At 39.4% G+C, this 18,909-nt stretch overlaps 1 protein-coding gene across 15 annotated transcripts in view; it reads left to right on the top strand.

Moving 5' to 3' along the window:
- The window catches only part of OSBPL6 (oxysterol binding protein like 6), a 97,896-nt gene that overhangs the window by 34,668 nt on the left and 44,319 nt on the right, over positions 1–18,909 (top strand). For 5 of the 15 annotated variants that reach the window (XM_068948422.1, XM_068948416.1, XM_068948413.1 and 2 more), the window contains exon 2: positions 12,484–12,719. In XM_068948422.1, coding sequence (XP_068804523.1) covers positions 12,618–12,719 — 102 coding nt within the window. In that variant the 5' untranslated portion in view covers positions 12,484–12,617. Of the gene's footprint in view, positions 1–10,027; positions 10,155–11,780; positions 11,941–12,483; positions 12,720–18,909 lie in introns of all 15 variants that reach the window. The other 10 variants (XM_068948421.1, XM_068948417.1, XM_068948423.1 and 7 more) reach the window with 3 other exon arrangements.

Genomic DNA, 18,909 nt, shown 5'->3' with positions numbered 1-18,909 from the left:
ATGTGTGCTGGACTTAGTGTTAAGTAATAATGTGATAAGAATCGTGTACATTTCCCTCGTAGAAGGTAGTCAAGAGGTAATCAGTTGCACATTAAAAGTTTTTTTTTTCCCCACTGATTTGCTCTGTCAGGAAACTGCTGTTGAGCAATTCACCCATTCTTATGCTCAGTTTAACTCTAGTCAATGTGTCTTAGAACTCTGCAGAAACTTAAAAAATTATTTTTTCATCTCTGACTTTCAGGCATGTCTGTGAATTCTAATGGTTTTGTAAAGCGCTTGACACATTTCTGGTACTTCATTGACATGAACAATAATCTACTTTTCTTTTCTGTTTTTCTAATGAAACCATGGCTCAGTGGGGTACAAAGAAATTCAGGTAATAATGAGATAAGAATTGACTTTATGATATGCTCCTGCTCTTCCATAGACACTTAGGTTTTAAACTAGTGGCAGTAAGAGGGATTTCTTTAAAGCAGTAAGAAAAATGAATGTTAGCAGTAAGCAGAATACCTATTTCTCTAGACTTTAAGAATATATAATATTGTTCCAGACAAAAGATCACGTTTAATAAATGCTTAGTGACACATGAGGATAAAATTGGAATATTCAAAATGGAGAGATTAAAGCGTGAGAGATCATGCATTAAAGATCAGGATAATAAATAATTTCATTTCTTTTAGCATTAAAGATCAGGATAATAAATAATTTCATTTCTTTTCGTTTATCTATTAATCAACTTTTTTTCTTCTTAGGATTGTGGGAAGGGAGAGGGGAAGTCTGCATTATGCTGCAGCCTGACCTCTTACCACAGAATAGGCCATTGCACTTTGAATTCCCGTTCCACATCAGTAACTGCGGTAGAGCTTTGGAACTTTTTTTAATCCGATCTTGATCTAAAAATGTCTTCTCATACCTCTCTAAGCATCCATTGTGATCCTCAGTGTTTTATCAATGTTTAATTATCTTTGCCCTTATAAATGTGTGCCTTATTTCTAGCTCGCATATATTTTTGACCCCTTAGATTTTGTTATACCTTTAAGAAGACTTCTAACATTAAATTCCTTTTCCTCCATGTAGTGTGTTATAGGTTGTCATCCAATGACCTCTTAATCTTCTCTTTGACAAATCGATTGACCTCTATAAATCTTTTATTAGTAGTGATGTTCTTCAGTCCTGTCGTCACTCTCACGGTTCTCTTTTTGAACCCGTTTGTGAATGCCTTTTGAAATGTAGGCAGCAGAACTGGACACAGGGATTTAGTAGCAGTCACAAACATAATACAACCTCCCTATTCCTTCTTGATGTTTCTCAGATGATATATAAATCATCCAGTATATTATCCTTTGCAGCTGTGATCCACTGTGGCGCTTAATGTTTGTCAAACTGCTTGCTTCGAAGAATAAAATTCTCATCCTGTAAATGCATCCTGTTTTTTGTTCCTAGCTATGACCTTCCCTTTAGCACCCCAAAAAATTGTTTCCATGGAACCTCTGACTAGTGCTGCAGTTTTGTGCCTCCCCTCTCCTTTCTTTGTGATCTGGACAAACGCCATAAACAGCGATCTTACGTTCACTGCTAGTACATATATTGAACAGTGATTGAATTTATTATGAGACAGCAATGAACTTTGTGACATCCTCCCTGCAAGCGTATTTGATGATATGCCATGCAAAATTCCAGATCAATAAAATAGGCAGTTTTTAATTTGCTCTGAGACATATACATCAAAATTTTACTTGGTAGTTTTGAAGCTTATAGCAAAAACGTAATGCACATAAAAGAGTGGAAATAAAAAATGCAGAGAGACAAGAGAGAGGTTAATAAAAGGAGGAGGGTAAAATGCAGCCAGATACGGATTTCAAGGGTCACATGCACCTGTAAGGCTCCTGTGCTCTTGAGGCTTAGTATATTTTTCTGAATGTTTTTTGTAGCCCTTTTATAAGGGAAATCAGGTTCTCTGTTTTAGATCGTTGCGCAATTGAGACCCTTATTAAAAAACAACTTAGGAGTCTTTACACTTTTTATTTCCTCTTCTTTTGTCCAAATTGCCCAATGGGTTAAAAAAAAATGCTAAAATAAAGTAAATAAATTTTCAATCTCTTTATAGTTTATTTTCAAAAAGTGAAAAATTTCATTCTTTTAAAAATTATGATGGAAGCAAACTTCCCAGCAATATTTCTGGCTTAAAAAGGGATGAAGGGATGGAACAGGTTTTTTTTATTTTATTTTTTATTATTTTTAAAAGTGCTTTAGACTTATGTTAACTCATAAAGGATGGTAATGTCCGCAAGATAATTTTTCCATTTTATATTTACCCGGGACATAACACACATTTGTATTTATGTATGTGTTACCATGTATACATGCTTCTTGCTCGTAGCAATCTGCTGCGAACGCATATAACACAGGTCAATGTGCTGCCTGTATAGTATGTAAGCAATTTCCACACCATGCAAATCAATAATATTCTGAAATGGTGACAGCTGACTCCTGAGGAGAGCAACAAAGAAATCCTAATAAAAATCACTGGGTCACTTCAGCTGTTGTTGCAGTCCGCAGAGACTGAAAATGAGATGAGGGCTCATTTTGAAACTATCAGTTAAGCTGGAGGTTTGGACATGCTGGAATTAGCACGTGGGCTGCAGGGGTTCTGGAAGGGCAGAAGACGATGCTTCATCGGGAAGGCAAGCGGAAAATAGGAAAGGCAGATGTTGTACTGACCCCGTCTGAATCTGATTATCTGTTGTTTGACCTCATCCATCCATTTGCTGAAGTGTGTCATAGTTGTGTATTTTAAAGCCAGGTATGCCCATGCAGGCAAGTAACTTTTTATATTATTGACACATACCTGCACTAGCCCCTCAGAAAAGAAATTACATATCATTGTTGAAAATATCGTACCAAACGTGAAGCACCAAGTTGTTAGAGGTTGACACTAAAACAAGAACGTCTCGCTGATGTTTGCTGATACTGCGATCTACTGTGGCATATGGACTTTCTGAAGTAGAAGGCAGGTAAACGAGTAGGCCTTCTTGAAAAGAAAAAAGAGCCAACTGCATTTAGTAAGCTAAGTCACTGTTTTAGGAAATTCCATGGTAATTCATTTTAATCTCTATAATTCTTTCAGCAAATGCATGTCACACATTTGACAGACATCAGAATGCTTTTCCTTTTGGACTTGAGTCTTAGAGGTATTTGTTGAGATTTGAAAATCTTTCCAGTTGTGGGTGATTGTCAAATATAGGGCTGTAAAACGTGACTGCTAAGGAATTGGTGTAATTTTTTTGTTACTTTTGTCGCATTGTTGAATATCAATCAAGAAGAGGTGGTAGCTCAACTAAGGGAAAAGAATAGTAATACACGTTTAAACCTTGCTCTTACTGGCATAAACATTGTGTCATATGCAATTAATATTCTCATCTTGGAAGAATTTATGAAGAAATTGCCCTTGTAAAATGAGTAAGTGTTGCTCTTGTCTGTCATCATATGAAATAAGAAATAAAATACTAGGCATTTTTGTATTGCTTGAGTTTAGTGGTTCAGTTGCTACAACATATGCCTAATTGTACTTCTGGGTAAATAAGCAGACAAAATAATCAGTTAGGTGGAGATCAGTGCCTGTGTCTGTCCGTGCAGGATGTTTGAGCGCTGTTGCGCTCGGGCGCTGGAGAGGCCCCGGGAGGGAGGCCGCACGGGCCCTGGTCCCCTGCAGCGGCGAGGCTGCCTGGCCATGGGGGCTGCAGGTGCCTGGGAGCGGGGGGGGGGGGTCTCAGGCACGTCCCCGCGCGCGGACTGCACCGACGGGGTGTCTGCAGTGTGGTCTGTTCTGAGGTTGGAAGGGCTCTATCAGCACCTCTCTTCAGAGGCAGCGCTGGACTTAACTGACTTTAGATAGGGAATGAGTCTTTAAATATTTTTAACTGTAGGCTAAAGAGTGATCCATGGCAGGGTTTAGACACTGTGTGTGTTGGTGTATGCAGTACCGGGATGTGAATTTGTACACATTAACATCGTTATGAATGCCTGCAATTGGATGTGAACTTTTCCAAAATTCAAACCTTGAATATGGAACTTTTAAAATACTTGAAAGAGGCCATAGTAGTGCAGGCACATAAATGTTAATATCTTGTATCTTAAAAGCCTTTTAGTGCTAGAAAGATTTCCCAGCTTTCCTGTAGCACCTCATTTATTCCTACTTGTAAGTACTGGACTTGGAAACCACCACTGGTCCCCTTAGATCATTCATGTTGTTTTGGTACCTATGTAGGATTTAAAATGCACTAGTCAGAGGTCTAGACATGTTATTTTTGATGACTCTTTGGAATTTTAGCCTCGAACATTATGATGGGAACCATTGGGCTATTAAATCCTTGCCAGCAAGTTTGGGAAATCAATTTAAGAGTTACTGGATTTGTGAATTGAAAAAGAAAAGCTTGTGAAAATTTCTCCATGATGTAAACATGCCAAAGATAACTAATAATTCTCCTGAATCCTAAAATGGACTTCTATTATTTCTTACAGGACCTGTGAATAAAACAGATTTTTAAAATGAATTGATTAGAGCCTTTCCCTAAAAAGTTGATTGTCTGCTAAAATGATAAATCTTTTTGGAAAAGAGGAGGAGTTTGGTTTTTTTCAGGTAGTTTTATAATGCTAAATGAGTCATTTTTAGCAAGACATAGAAATGCAGGAAATTCTCCGTTTGTGGATAAAATTCAAAAAAAGCCAATTCCTATTTGATCAGAAATAGAAAATTTTCTAGAGTAACGATAATGTGGTTGCAGTCATTTCCTGGGGAGCAGATGGATGGATGGATGGATGGATGGAGCTGCAGGATTCAGCAAAGGTTCTTGCTTAGTGTTGGGTTAAAAATGGTTTGAGAACACAACGAAAGAAGTTAGCATAGACAGTATTTTCAGTTTAGCAAATTAGCCTGTTACTTACCAAATCCAACTGTTAAACTGTTGAATCTGGGGTTATTTGACTGCTAGATTATTTACGTGTTCTCTGTTTGCTCATCTTTTAACTTCTTTGGGGTTTAATTGTCAACTAGATTTCCTGTTGGTTTTTAGTCACTTGTGTTACTGTACGCCTAGAACATGTTACAGAGATTGTCCCACCCAACTGAAACTAAAATGCTGATGTTTCTGATTCTGAAATAGTGGCTATAAAGTGATTGTTTATCTGTTTATTAAAAAGAAAAAAAGAGAAATTTTTCATTTGCCATAAGGAGGTTATGAAATCGTCAGTGCTTCGCTACAGCATTGAGACTTGCTGTTTTTGTTGTGTTCTTGTGTTTACAACATTCATGTAACAAAAGCATGCTTATGGTTTTCCTGCATGGAAGGCGGTCAGCGTTAGACAGGGGAATGTGTAGTTATATACTCCACAAAACCAGGACGAAGGTTGGACTCCACTGAATGCTTGAATGTAGCGTGACTCTACTGTACGACGGCAAAGCACCACGTAAAACCTTTTTCTTCCCAAATGAAAGGCAGCCTTGTATTTACAGATCAGTGTGAAGATGCTTTGATTGAAATAATGCCAGTTGCAGTGGTAGTCGCACATACTTTGTTTATGTCTAGAGACTCAGTTCTGCATCCAAACTTGTCTTCCCAAATTATTCCAATACTGCCTAAAATACTAAACAGACTATAAAGTATTCTGGGCATTTTTGCAGAAAAGAATCAATCAGAGGAAACAAAAAGCTAGTGAGAAACAATGTTTATCACGGAAGTCTGTTGTTTATTATTTAGGCTTCATTTGGACTTACCCACTGAAACTTCCGCTTGTCTGTTATATGAGATACAGGTTTATTTATAACGCTGGCTTTATGTGAATCATGTATTTGCGTGTGTGTGTGTATATATATATATTTAATGTATTTATTTATTTATATATTTTTAGAAATCACACACTTTCACAAGCTGCTTGACCCTAAACTACAGTAATGTGGCCAGACTCTGTGGAACATCTTTCATTTTTGGGAAAGGGCAGAGATTCCCTAGCCAGTGTCAATAGAGTACTTGTACAGTGGCGGCACCTAGAGTGAGATATCTCTAACATCCATATCTCTGGGTCTCTAATATGTATTTCCATGGGCTGCTTCACTACCGTGTCCTCCATTTATTCTGTGCAGGTGATATAGCTTGTTTTTCCCAAGTTTTTTCCTCTGCTGTATTGTTTCATTTCACTCGTTGCCAAAGTATCTATCCTACTCTGACCTTTAAACCCTTTCCAATAAAAACAGCCTTTCTCCATTCAGTTCTTTTTTTTTTTTTTAAATTTAAATTTCAACCTGTAACATCAAAATATACTCAACATAATTTTAAAATGAAATTTCAAATCATGGTATTTTGTGCAACTCTAGAAACAACTTGGTGTTTTTTTGCTGAACAAACTCTAGAGTAGAAAATTTGTATATGGAGAGAAATTGTATATGGAGAGTCAGTGCCCTCTTCATTGTTTTTATACTCCTGAATAGTCTGGTCTACAGAATTCCCAGGAAATTCTTGTAAGAGATGCTGAATCATATGTATTGTTTTAACCTAGTGAAAGGGGAAAATAAATCAGTACGTAGCTCTCAGTACTCCCCTGTCTTTCAAACTACAACAGAACCTTCTTCCCCGTCCACACCAAGCATATATGGGGAACGTAATTCTTAGTAAAATTTGTTAAAATCTGAGGTTGAATTAGAGGGAGAGTGGGGAATCCCCAGTTTCCTCTTGGTTTCTCATCTTTGAGAGAACTGTAACGAATGAGATCAAGCACAAAAATATTATTGAAAACGAAAAGCTGTATTAAAAGGCTAGCTTTAGTTTAGAAAATAAACATGGTTAAACATAGTGAACTGTAATCTTCACTATGTGGTAGAATATTTCTCATTTATTAGATAAGTACTCAATATGCAATGCTTAAGAAAGAGTAATTTCTTAAATAGTCCATAAAGAATCTTTGGTATATTACTTAAATTGTTTCTTATTGTAGTTTGAGTACAGCAAGTCTTCTACTCATTTATCTGAGAGTAAAATTAGATCACGTTTTGTCTTCGGTGGTGGAGTGGTGGAGTTACAGTTATGGCATATGATACTTTTCTTCACATATCAGAATTAAAACATCTCACTGCATGTTCTGCTTACAAGACTCTCTCTCTTCATGACTTTGAGCAGAGCATTTTACCTTTCTGTATCTGTTGTCTTATGTGGAAAATGAGTAGATACTTGAGAAGAGAATGTGTCGTAGAACTAGTAAATAATTTTTTATCGTTCCTGTTATAAATGAGTATTTAAATTCAAAGTAGTTTAGATGCCAATGGAAAACGGTGAAGGCAGATCTCTCAGCTTGCACGACTGCTCCTTGAGATGACCAAAATCCCTGCACAGGGTCTGTTTTTCTACTTTCCAGGAAGTGTATCTCTATTTGCACTCCAGAAGCGATTCACATATTTGCAGCTTACCTGCCCAGGGAGCTCATGGCAAAGCAACTGTGAAATGAGCCAGAGCACGCTCACATATGATGAACTGAATCAATTGATGATGCTCCTACACTGCTAGGTGTACTCATGAAGGATTTCAGTGGTGTGGTGCAAAATGCAGCCTGCAGGTCAAGGATATCTGTATAAGCAGCATTTACTATCTAATGGCCAATTCTATTACCCTTATTTATGCTAGATATTGCCATTCTTTTTGAATTGTCCAACGGAAATCAAGAATCCTTTCGCGTTGAAGCCTTGCTTGTGTGAAGTAAAGGGATGATAAAATTGACCTCCCATAATCAGTGAGACATTCTTGTCCTCGCCAGGAAATAATATGCACAATTATTAGAAATTAAAAAAGAAAGAGAGAAGGAAGAGAAGAAAAAAGATGAGGTGTTCTTACATCTCATTGCTCGAATGTTCATATTTTCAGGTTCCCTCATATTTTATAGAAATGCTCTACCATGGTACATGGCTATTTCTGTTCCCCCTGAAGGCAGCAGCAAAACAGTGACTCTTATGGAAAAGGCTCTTGAAAACCAACTCAGAAGCATTTGTTTCACTTTGGTAAATATAATAGGTTATCCAAAAAAAGTTAGATTTGCAATTTGTTGCTTCAATCTTAGTTACAGAGAGCCTGGAGGCTCTTGACATCAATTTACTACATTTATTCTTTCTAACATGCTCTAAAAAAAGATATATTACCCAGATTTTAAGCCAAAATTGGAAGATAAGCTCTTAGCAATATAGAGGAATAGAATCCAAATTCAGCATACAAGAACAATAACAAAAAACTCAATGCTAGCTTTTGCTAGTTTGCAGTAATAATTTTGTTTTGCAAACAATGCTTACCTTTTCTCAAATGTCCTGCTTGCCTTTTTTGACTGCACTCTTGCTGTATCAGAAATTTCTATATATGTAGTTAAAGTTATTGTTGTGGTTAACTAGAGTAAAAAGCAATATTTTAGTATGAGGGGGGTGGTCTAATTTTATACTTGTATTTGCCTTTTTTTTTTCTTTTTTTGAGTGACTGCTAACAATAAATCACTTGTGGTTTGAGCAAGTTGTTGGTTAGATACAGGCTTTTAGTTCTTCGGGTACACTGCAGAACCATTCTGGAGTTTGGCTCAGGTGTGGCCACTGTTTTGCTTAAAACACCTTTGAAAAGAAAAAGCATGTATTTTATAGAATCTCAGACCTGGAGACTTTCTCTCAAAACTGGAGACAGAACTACTTTTCTTGTGTACAACTTGCTGGCAGTTGTGTTTGTTGCATTTGTAACAGTACTTACCCATCCCGAGATGCTTTAAAAACACACTTGACATGTCAGATCGCTGTCTTCCTGTGCTAATACTAAATATACTTTTTTACACGAGTCAACTGAAAAAAGATCAGCTATTTTAAAAAAACATTTGATTTTTATTTGCCCAAAGGCTGCTCTGCTAAACGTTTTCAGTGACCTCATAGCCGAAAATGGCTGAAAACTTGTCCATTTAGCTCTTAAATGACTGAAGTGATCTGTACGGCTTTATGAACTGGCATTATCTGTTATTTCTAAATTTTGTAATTTGCTTCTTTTTTTTTGTATGAAAATTGCATGGATCTTGAAATAGCAGTGTTGGTACATGTTTGGCTAACATTTGCCTAATACCTTTGTAGGGTATGAAAATAGCGTTAAACTACCCAGTAGTCCCTGGAATGCTAGGCTAGCAGGAAAATCTTCTTTTTGAATGCAGTTTCCTTATATTTTCCCTTCTGAAATTGTGAGACAAATGTGCTGTGCAATTTGTTTCTATTAAAAATGGTACTGCCAGTTAATGCCCCCCCCAAAACGCTGCTTGTTTGTTCCTTAAAGCAGAATGTACACTTTCTCCAGCAGATTTGTACTGTAAAAGATGAAGTTCAGCACTTTGAGCTATTTTCTTATCAGAAGTAAATTTGACCTATTATTGAATGTCTTTATAATATTTTTCATGCTGGCTACGGGTGGTATAAAAATATTAGGTTCACAGTAGTTCTGTTGTGTATCTTTAAGCAAATGCAAACTTTGTATGTAAACACATGTAAAACTTATCCTTATACAATGCAAACAGGAATGACACACCAATAAATAGAATTAGAGTGGCTCTGGAAGATGTGGAAATCCTCAGTTTTTGAGGCTGCAGGGTGGCAGAGCCGAGTGGAGAAGAGAAGGTGGCTCAGAAGGAGGGAGAGCAATTCACAGCACGCTGCTGTGAGCACGCTGCTGTGTCCGAGAGGCTTGTCCGGAAAGCCAAACTGAACGTCTCTGAAACAGCTCTTGGCTGGATCTCCGTGCCCATGTCCTGAGCTGGAATACTGCTATCAGAATAACAAATAATTTCATGTTATTTTTCATGCCCCAGAGCAGAGTGACATGGGCTGGCTTTGTAGCTATTTTGCACAGACTGGCCACAGCCAGGCTACCTGGATCTGCCCCGGGCTCCTGGCAGGCAGAGGCCACTTGCCACCGTGGCCCTAGGACATAGCTATTTTTTTGTGTGGTGAGGTTGTTTTGATTTTTTTGTATTTTAGTTTTTTGAAAGCTGCTGAGATAGTGAGAGGCCTGTGCTGAGGGAGAGGTCCCTGGGGGAGCAGTTCCCTGCAGCCACCTTGGGCAACCGCTGAGCAACCACCACAGAAACGGCGAATGAACTTGCAGGTCAGTGTGGAGGCTCAGGGGTCTGGCGTGTAGGCATTTCTCCTGGGTCTCTTTTATTCATCGGTGTTAGACATTGTTGCTGTGTCTCCGTAGCTGAAAGGAAGGACTTCTAGATCATCTGCTCAGAGCATTAAAATTCAATAAAAGATAGAAACGGTTTCTGTTACTAGTAATGCTTTGGCAACTGATAAGCCAACTAAGCTGTTAGTCTCAGTAGGTTCCTGCAACTCTCTTGTAGGTGTAGCTGGTTCGAGCAGCTGCAGCACACCTGATCTTGCTAGGCTTTTCTAGCAGGAACATTCCTAGTCAAAAGAACAGTGAAGTTGCCGAGATGTTCTGCATCTATGCTTCTGGTTTTGCTTCTGTTGTAGAACAGCCATGCCCTCCCAGTCATGCTACTGGATCGTCCAGCTATTATATGGACTCTCATTCTCCTGGGGACTCCTTGACAGAGAAGGAAGTTCATCTACAAGATATGGATGAGATTCATGCTTGCGAAAGCGCTGATAACTCATAAAGTGAAGTTACTTCACTTTCCTTAGTACAGTAAACAGAAAAGATGTATATATATTAATTTAAACCTGACTTGCTTGTTAAAACTGTTCCTGGGGAAGGCATACAAAGGACCTGTGATGCCACCCGCGTTCTGCTCTGGAATAAAGTGGATTTGTCAGTGATGCCGAAAGCCAGATAACCCCGTGCAGTCTCTTACTTATGAGTCATTACAGATCTCTGCTTCAGCAGAAGGTTGTTAGGGTGCAGGATTCAGAAGCTGGTGGCTGCAAGGCACCATGTAATTAATTATTTAGTCACCTCTGAGTATCTGGGTTCAGGATGATAGTGTTGCACAGACATCTGTTGTGATTAGGGAAGCTAGAGCTCTATCCTCAATATTTCCTGATGCCTTGAGCCAGCAGTCATGCCTGAGTGTTAGTTAATATATTTTTGTCCCGATCACATGATGCAGGACAGTGCCTTTCTCCACGCCTGTCTAAAGCTGGCTGTGCTGTGCTGAGCCTTGGTGTCCTCTCATCACAACATGATGTACATGAAAAGGCACAGTATTTCGGAGTAGGAGAAGATTGATGAAGAAAATAGATGCTAGCTTCAAGCAGAGAAAATCTTTCAGGGAATGGTTTCATCCAAGGTTAGTGGAAGAACAGACACAGTATCAGTGGAAGCAAGTTCAAAGCAACCGGTTACGTGCAGAGAGCTGTAACTCCAGTTCTGAGCAGTCATGATGTCCTGGTGAGGTACTTGCAACATTTTGTCAATGTTTGTAATGGACATAAATATCCTCTGTGCTGATATGATTATCTAATTTTCTGTTCTTGGATGAAACCAAAAGTTTAGGGTGGAGAGGAGTGAGAGAAAACTTCTCCCACACAGCAGAGCACTACTCGTGCAGAGGAAATACACATAGTGGTTGTGGAGGCAACAGAAGAGAGAATGGCCCATGTAGCTCAGGGTGAATTAGGCCCTGGGTAGCTCCTGTTATCATCCGTATGCCTTTTGTACCCCCAACTTAGCAAATATACTGAGGTCTTAGTCCAGATGAAAAGATTAATACTCCAGTCTTGTGACCGAAAGCACTTTCTGTTCATAATGCTCTATGTTATCTTTCAGTTGTCTTTGAGAGCAAGATGTGAGCCCTGTAGTTTGGCACAATATGGAAAGGTACTGAGTCTTGAAACTGGATTATTCGGTGATGCCAGCTCCTGTTTTTAAGAACCAACTTGCACACCCACTCCCAGAGTCCTTATTCTAACAACAGGATTTCTAGGAGGTACTGATCATAATAGGATGTTCAGTGGTATTTGTGTTGTACTGAAAGACTTAAGGAGTTACTTGATAGTGTTAATGGTATTAGCAGGATTAGGTTTAGCTGAGTCTTAAGGGGAATGCTCGCTGTTGTGTGGTAGTAAAGCGGAGCTAAAAACTCATGCTTTATCTGGCGCTGCCTGGAATCTCAGAGACGGAGTTGGAGGTCGGCACGAACAGCACCCACAAACAAGGCTTCATCTGCTGTAGAGGTTGTGCAAGATGGGATAACAACCTTTTGGAACGGGTTTTTAAACTCTACTTGAGAATTCCCTAAGCCTTTCCTTATGGGGTTTTGAAATATCGTAATACCACTTCTGCCTTCTGTGAGAATGCAGAGCAATATACTTACATTGGTATTAGCTGGTGTTAGGAAAGGAGGTAAAAAACTGGGAGATCTATTGAATTAAATAGTGACTGTCAACTGAATTATTTGCTGCAGAGCAGTATTTTAGAATAAAAGTATATTCATTTTTTCTCTTTTTCTCTCATTTTTTCTTTATTAAAGTGCAGTTCAGCTGTTTAAACTCTTCTTCGCTTCTACATAAACTGTGAAACAGAAGAATGCAGACAAGTATCCCCTTCCCTTTTTCTACATGAGTGATAACAGCACAAGATCATTACTACAAGTTTGCTGCAAAGATGAGTTCAGAGGAGAAGAGTATATCTCCCGCTCACAAAACATCCACTCCATCACATAGAAGTGCCTCCTCTTCATCATCATCTCAGAGGGATAGGAGGCAGGTAAGGAAAAGATACAGATAGCTGCTGCTGAAACAATTTCTTATGTGATTTATAAAAACTTGAAAACAGACAATTTTGATGAAAATGTATCATTTAGAGTTTTGAATGTAAATAATCTTACTGTAAAGTCTGTTTAAAATAGTAAACCAGGAAAAGAATGCTGATGTGTGTTAGATAACAGGCGGGAAATGCGTCTGGAGTATTTTTGTCATCATTTCTGTTGCCTTTCACTGAAGGCAAAAATGGTCTTCTCACAGGTGGTAAATATTTTCCCTTTCATGCCATACAGAATTTGGGCTAGCTGTACTCAGCTAAGGTCCTGGTTAGCGTATAATCCCCTCTGATTTTCCAGTACTTCCATCTGGAGTAAGAATTTTGACATCTTTAGTTGAAAGCACCCGTATATTTTATCCTTCCTCGGTTAAGCACAAAGAGGGCTAATGCAGGACATGGGGAACTGCTTAGCTCAGCTAACAGCATATCCTCTGAATTCTCTGTGTAATTAGACGGTTTGGTAGCATCATGAGAGTCAGAATGAAAAAAATTACCTTTTGGGAATACAGTTTACCAAAAGTCTAGTGGTTACCATGGCAACTAGTAGAGGCCGGTGTATTTGTCATCATAATAAAATGGATGCTTAACTTTTAAGTCCGTATTTGGTCACTGAAACATGAAGCATGATTTTAAAATAAAGATGAAGAGGACAGTAGTGTGATGCATCCAGAGCTCTCATGGATCTGATAAATCTAATGGTGCTGAACATGTATATGTAGGCACATAAATGTAGACTGGAAACCTGCTGCCAGGCATTCATTTTTTTGCCTTAGTGCTTTGCTGTATTTTCAGTGTTATCGGTAGAGAAATATCCAGGAGAATGAATGGATTCTGTGGGCAATTTCTTCTGCAGTGAGACTGAGCTATGGCATGTAATACAGCATGAGATGTGATGGTCATATATCCAAGGAAATAAGCATAAGAGTGCTTCCTGTTGTGCATGTTCTCAGAGACTGTAAATCTTTCAGCTTTGTTGTACCATCTGCTATAACAATTGTATTTCTGATTTCTTTCCTTGCTTGTAGCATTATTTGTATGTGTTTTGGTTGTTGTAAACTTTCCTCCAAACATAGTGATAGTTTTTGTTTGGGAACTGTTGACTTTTACTTTGAAAAGGCTTGAAAATTCTCTCTTGCTCCCTCCTTAGGCTCTTTATAGGAGCTGGGTAAACAGCAGCCCTCTCAAAGGGATAATGTGTACGGCATAAGGAATGTGATGTGATGTGATTGGATAAAGTGTCAATGTAGCTTTCATTGTCATATATGAAGATAACACTTGATATTTCTGTATGGTTAATGACTGAAATCTTCTCATCGTATAATTCTTGTCAGAGTCATACCAGCAATTATGGAACAGTCTTCCCAAAAATTATGGTACAGGAGGCTGAATGAGAGAGAACGTGACTATGATAAATCATAGAAGTGAGTGGAAAATGTCGTTCTGTATATAATGCTGGCATTTTAATGTAGATTTCTTGTTTGTGCAATATACATCACCTAAGAGAATCAGCAGTCAGCAAAAGCTTTGACGTTGTCAATTTGTAGGCTCTATTAACTAAGTGATTGATAAATCAGTAGAGTCCACTAAAGCCAGCAATAACTGAAAAACTGGGTTTAGATATCTGAGGCATCATAGGAACTTCAGCATCATTCATTTGCATAAAAATCTTAGTTATTTGCAAGATAGAAGGTGCAGGACCACCACTGATGTTTAACTACTGAGCTGAGCAGGATCGCAGTGCAATTACAGTATCCTACTAGGAATACTTTGGAGTGGTGCAGCAGCTGTTTGTCCTACTGTGAGAGCAGTTGCAGAGCCAAGACCTCCTGTTTTTTTCCACTGTCGAGGACACTGGATCGTTCTAGGAAGACTTGAGTCCTTGTGCAAAGGGGAGCCTAAAAACTAAAATTGTAACAGGCATTTCTGTGGGCCATGGAAGAAGGGGAAGTCCTCATCTTCCTTCCCTTGTGAAACTCCGAAAAGGCTAGTCATATTCTGTTGCTTAACAAATAGGAGGAAAACTAGCAGTGTTTTTAGAAACTATAGCTGAATACTATAAAAGCATATGTTGTGCATTTAATCTGTAAATTCCTTATAAACATTCCATATTTCAGTGATTGAGTAAGTATGCAAGTCATATTGCAAATTGTAATGAGTTATATATTCTGTGTGATGCATGGGTAGTAGTACTGTGCTGAGAAGGCAGAAAGAAGTAACCATGTTATACCGTTAACCTTGGGCAGTTTTATAAATGGGGGCCTGACCCCAAGCTGTTACACCTGCAGCCGCAGAGCAAAGAGGGAGTGATGCAGGAGGAGGGTGATAACGGTGAGACTATGAACAAAGGAGAGAGTTTCACTTTTCTGACCATCATCGAAAGGGTAGCTAATATGATGTAAAGTGGATTTAGCAGTGTCTGCTGTTTTAAATGCAAGGATTTCTCTTCTAATGTCTTAATATTTTCTTTTTACCCTTTATAGGGAGGAGGGATGTTCAGATATTATCTCCTTTTTTCCTCTGTTTCTGTCTGCCAGATTGCTGTTTCAACAAATCCTTGGTTCTTTTCCCACATAACAAACATGAAAGGAGAAAAGCTTTTAGTTCTATTGCATGTAGCCTTGTATGATTACCTTTTCTACTAGGAGAGCTTTCATATTCCGAAGGAATATTCCATTTCAGCCACACAAAGACTGAAAGATAGGAGCTTTGAAAGAAAAAGAGAAAAGATTTTATAGAGCAGCAATCATTTGCTTTTCAGACTTAATCTTTTTTGCTTTCCATAAGAGAAATATTGGCCAATAGAAGGAGAGTTGTACCTAAAGGATGTAGAAAGGGCTGAGCTTGAACTGAAGATGTTAACCTGGCCTTGAAATAAAGAGGCAGAGCATGGTTTCAGAGTCATGACACTGATCCTGCCTAGGATCTGTGCTGGAAAAGTTAGCTTTTTGTAAATAGTATATTTTAATTGACAAGGTTGTCTACTGAAAGCATTTTTTTCCCAAGGCAAGCATCCCCTTTTCATAGGTGTAAAGGCTTTAATGGCAATGGGCAATGGAAGGATAGAGCCATTTGTTTGCAGTGATCTTAACCAAACCTTAGTTTTTAGAGTAACAGGCAGACTATAAAAAGAGGTTATTGCAATGGATGAACGTGGAAGTGAATTGTATTGGTACATGAAAGAAGGAACTAATGGTCATTATTTGGATTTAGGGATGCAGTTGAAGTACATGCCCCACAGCGCTAGGCGTTATATTAAGCACATAATGAAAAGGAGTTGCTAAAACATAAAATGCTGATTAGGTGACACAGTCATGGATAGGGAGGAGAGAAAGAGAGAATTGACCTGACTGTCAATTTCTTTAATGATCAAACATAATGAGAAAAGATCACAGAATGGTTGAGGTTGGAAGGGACCTCTGGAGATATCTAGTCCAAACCCTGCTCAAGCAGGGTCACTTAGGACACGTTGCCCAGGATTGTGTCCAGACGACTTTTGAATATCTCCAAGGAAGGAGACTCTACCACCTCTCTGGGCAATCTCTTTCAGTACTCAGTCACCCTCACAGTAAAAAAGTTTTTCCTCATGTTCAGACGGCACTTCTTGTGCTTCAGTTTGTGTCTGCTACCTCTCATCGTGTCACTAGGCACCACGGAGAAGAGTCTGGCCTCATCCTCTCAACACCCTCCCTTCAGAGACATATACACATTGATAAGATTCCCCCTCAGTCTTCTCGTCTGCAGGCGGAACAGGCCCAGCTCCCTCAGCCTTTCCTCATAGGAGAGATGCTCTAGTCCCTTAATAGCCCCTTAGTAGCCCTTCGCTGGACTCGCTCCAGGAGTGCCATGTCTCTCTTGTACTGGGGAGCCCAGAACTGGACACAGCACTGCAGATGTGGCCTCCCCAGGGCTGAGGAGAGGGGGAGGATCACCTCCCTCGACCTGTTGTCGATGCTCTTCCTAATGCAGTCCAAGATACCATTGACCTTCTTGGCCAATGCAAGGGCACACTGCTGGCTCATGCTCAACTTGTTGTCCACCAGGACTCCCAGGTCCTTCTCTGCAGAGCTACTTTCCAGCAGGTCAGCCCCCAGCCTGTACTGGTGCCTGGGGTTATTCCTCCCCAGGTGCAGGACCCTGCACTTCCCTTTACTGAACTTTGAGGTTCTCTGCCCACCAGCACAGCCCTCTGGTGTATCAGCCACTCCTCCCAGTTTAGTACCATCAGCAACCTTGCTGAGGGTGCCCTCTGTGCCTTCGTCCAGGTCACTGATGAATAAATTGAACAATATTGGCCCCAGTATTGACCCCTGGGGGATGCCACTAGCTACAGGCCTCCGTCTAGACTTTGTGCCACCGATCGCAACCCTCCGAGCTCTGCCATTCAGCCAGTTCTCAGTCCACCTCACTGTTCCTTCATCTGGCCTGCACTTCCTGAGCTTGCCTATGAGGATGTGATGGGAGACAGTGTCAAAAGCCTTGCTGAAGTCCAAGTAGACAACATCCACTACTCTCCTCTCATCTATCCAGCCAATCATCCCATCACAGAAGACTATCAGATTAGTTAAGCATGATTTCCTCTTTGTGAATCCATGCTGGCTACTCCTGATCACAAGATGTGTGTAATAAGACAAGTGTCATAGATTCTGTGTTAATTCTAGAGTTCCATCCATTTGACTGATGTTAAGAAGAGCAGAATTAGAATTAGAATTATGAAATCTCTTGACTGAGAAAACTGACTTCAAATTTCTGGAAGAAAGGGTGCTATATCTAGTTTTAGCTTCGTGGGGTAAGCTTAGTGAAACCCGGTAGCAGTGCCATAGAAATAGTTTCACTGAATTGGAGTATACTTGCTGCTCATGAGCTTAAAAAAACTCCTTAATTTTCCATGAAGCTGAGGACTTCAAAGGGAAAAGAGGGAGTCAGAATATGGTAGTTAAGTAAAATGAAAAAAACAATTCTCTCTGTGGGTCCTTGAAGTATGGGTGGAAGAGGAGAGAATTCACCAGTTGTAGGTGGGTTAGTGGATAAAGAGCTGTTGGGACTGAAGAACAAAATGGTTCATGCATCATTTTATTTAGCTGAATGCCACATGGTGCTTATGGAAGCAAGTAAAGAGAGTTTTTTCTTCAGCCAGGAGTATCTGGAAGAGCTAGCTGATGTATAGCAGATATAGAATAAAAGCTTTTTAGTGACTCATTTTTCTAATTACTTGATGTTTAAGAAGCTTTTTTGTGTGATTATTCTAAGCAATAGCATGGTCACATTTATCTGCTCCAGAGAAAAAATGGTCAATTGCTTCTTAGACTGAAGTTTAGTACAAAATGCTAGGTGAGATACCTGCTGTTGCTATTGCTTTGATTCTGGTGCTGTCAGCCTTCCCTTGCAGCTCCCTCAGTGAAAGGTCATGACAGGAGAAGTCACAGTGGCTGTAGGTATGGGATTTCAACCACTGGTATTTTTCCCTTGGTAGCCTAGCTGGGCAGAGTAGAGCCTACACGGATCCATCCTGCCTATTGGAAAATAAGGTCTTTTGAAAGAATGTCTATCTTCCATCATCCTATTTAGTTTAGCTTTTTTGGTGTTTTTTTTCTGGTGAGACTTGGTGAAGGTGTAGGAGAGAATGTGTGTTCTTATAGTATAATTTTTTGGTTTTAATATATCAAGGCCTGTCAGACTCTCTCTTTAGTTTATGACCCATCAATGAGACAATATCAAGGACATTTCTCTGGCTCCGCTATAGATTTCTGCCTCATAAACAATGAGTATAATCGATTGACCCTACCTGCCTATCTATTTAGTGTGCCGTTAGACAGTGTTGCCCATACAGCATTGCAATGCAGTATAAGACATTATATTTTATGTGGAAGGAAAGTCTGAGGACATTTATATCCCTTCTTTTTTCTTAAAATGAGTGGAAACCTGCACATTCACTCACTGCGACAGCCTGATGCGATATCTGGAAAAAATTCTTGATGGTTTCCTATACATTTAATTTGTACTTGTTTCTCCATGACTTTAAAGGAAAGGAAGGCAAGGAAGGACTGTTGTCTAATAGTTAAGATATGGACTTGAGGACTTGAAGCTGTGTTCCTGACTTTGCCCTCTGACAAAGCATAGACTTTTGAAGAGCCTTTTT

The sequence above is a fragment of the Struthio camelus genome, chromosome 6 (genome assembly GCF_040807025.1).
Source record: "Struthio camelus isolate bStrCam1 chromosome 6, bStrCam1.hap1, whole genome shotgun sequence".
Taxonomy (NCBI): Eukaryota; Metazoa; Chordata; class Aves; order Struthioniformes; family Struthionidae; genus Struthio; species Struthio camelus.
The sequence above is the reverse complement of the archived record's forward strand: the minus strand, read 5'-3'. Positions and strand labels throughout refer to the sequence as shown.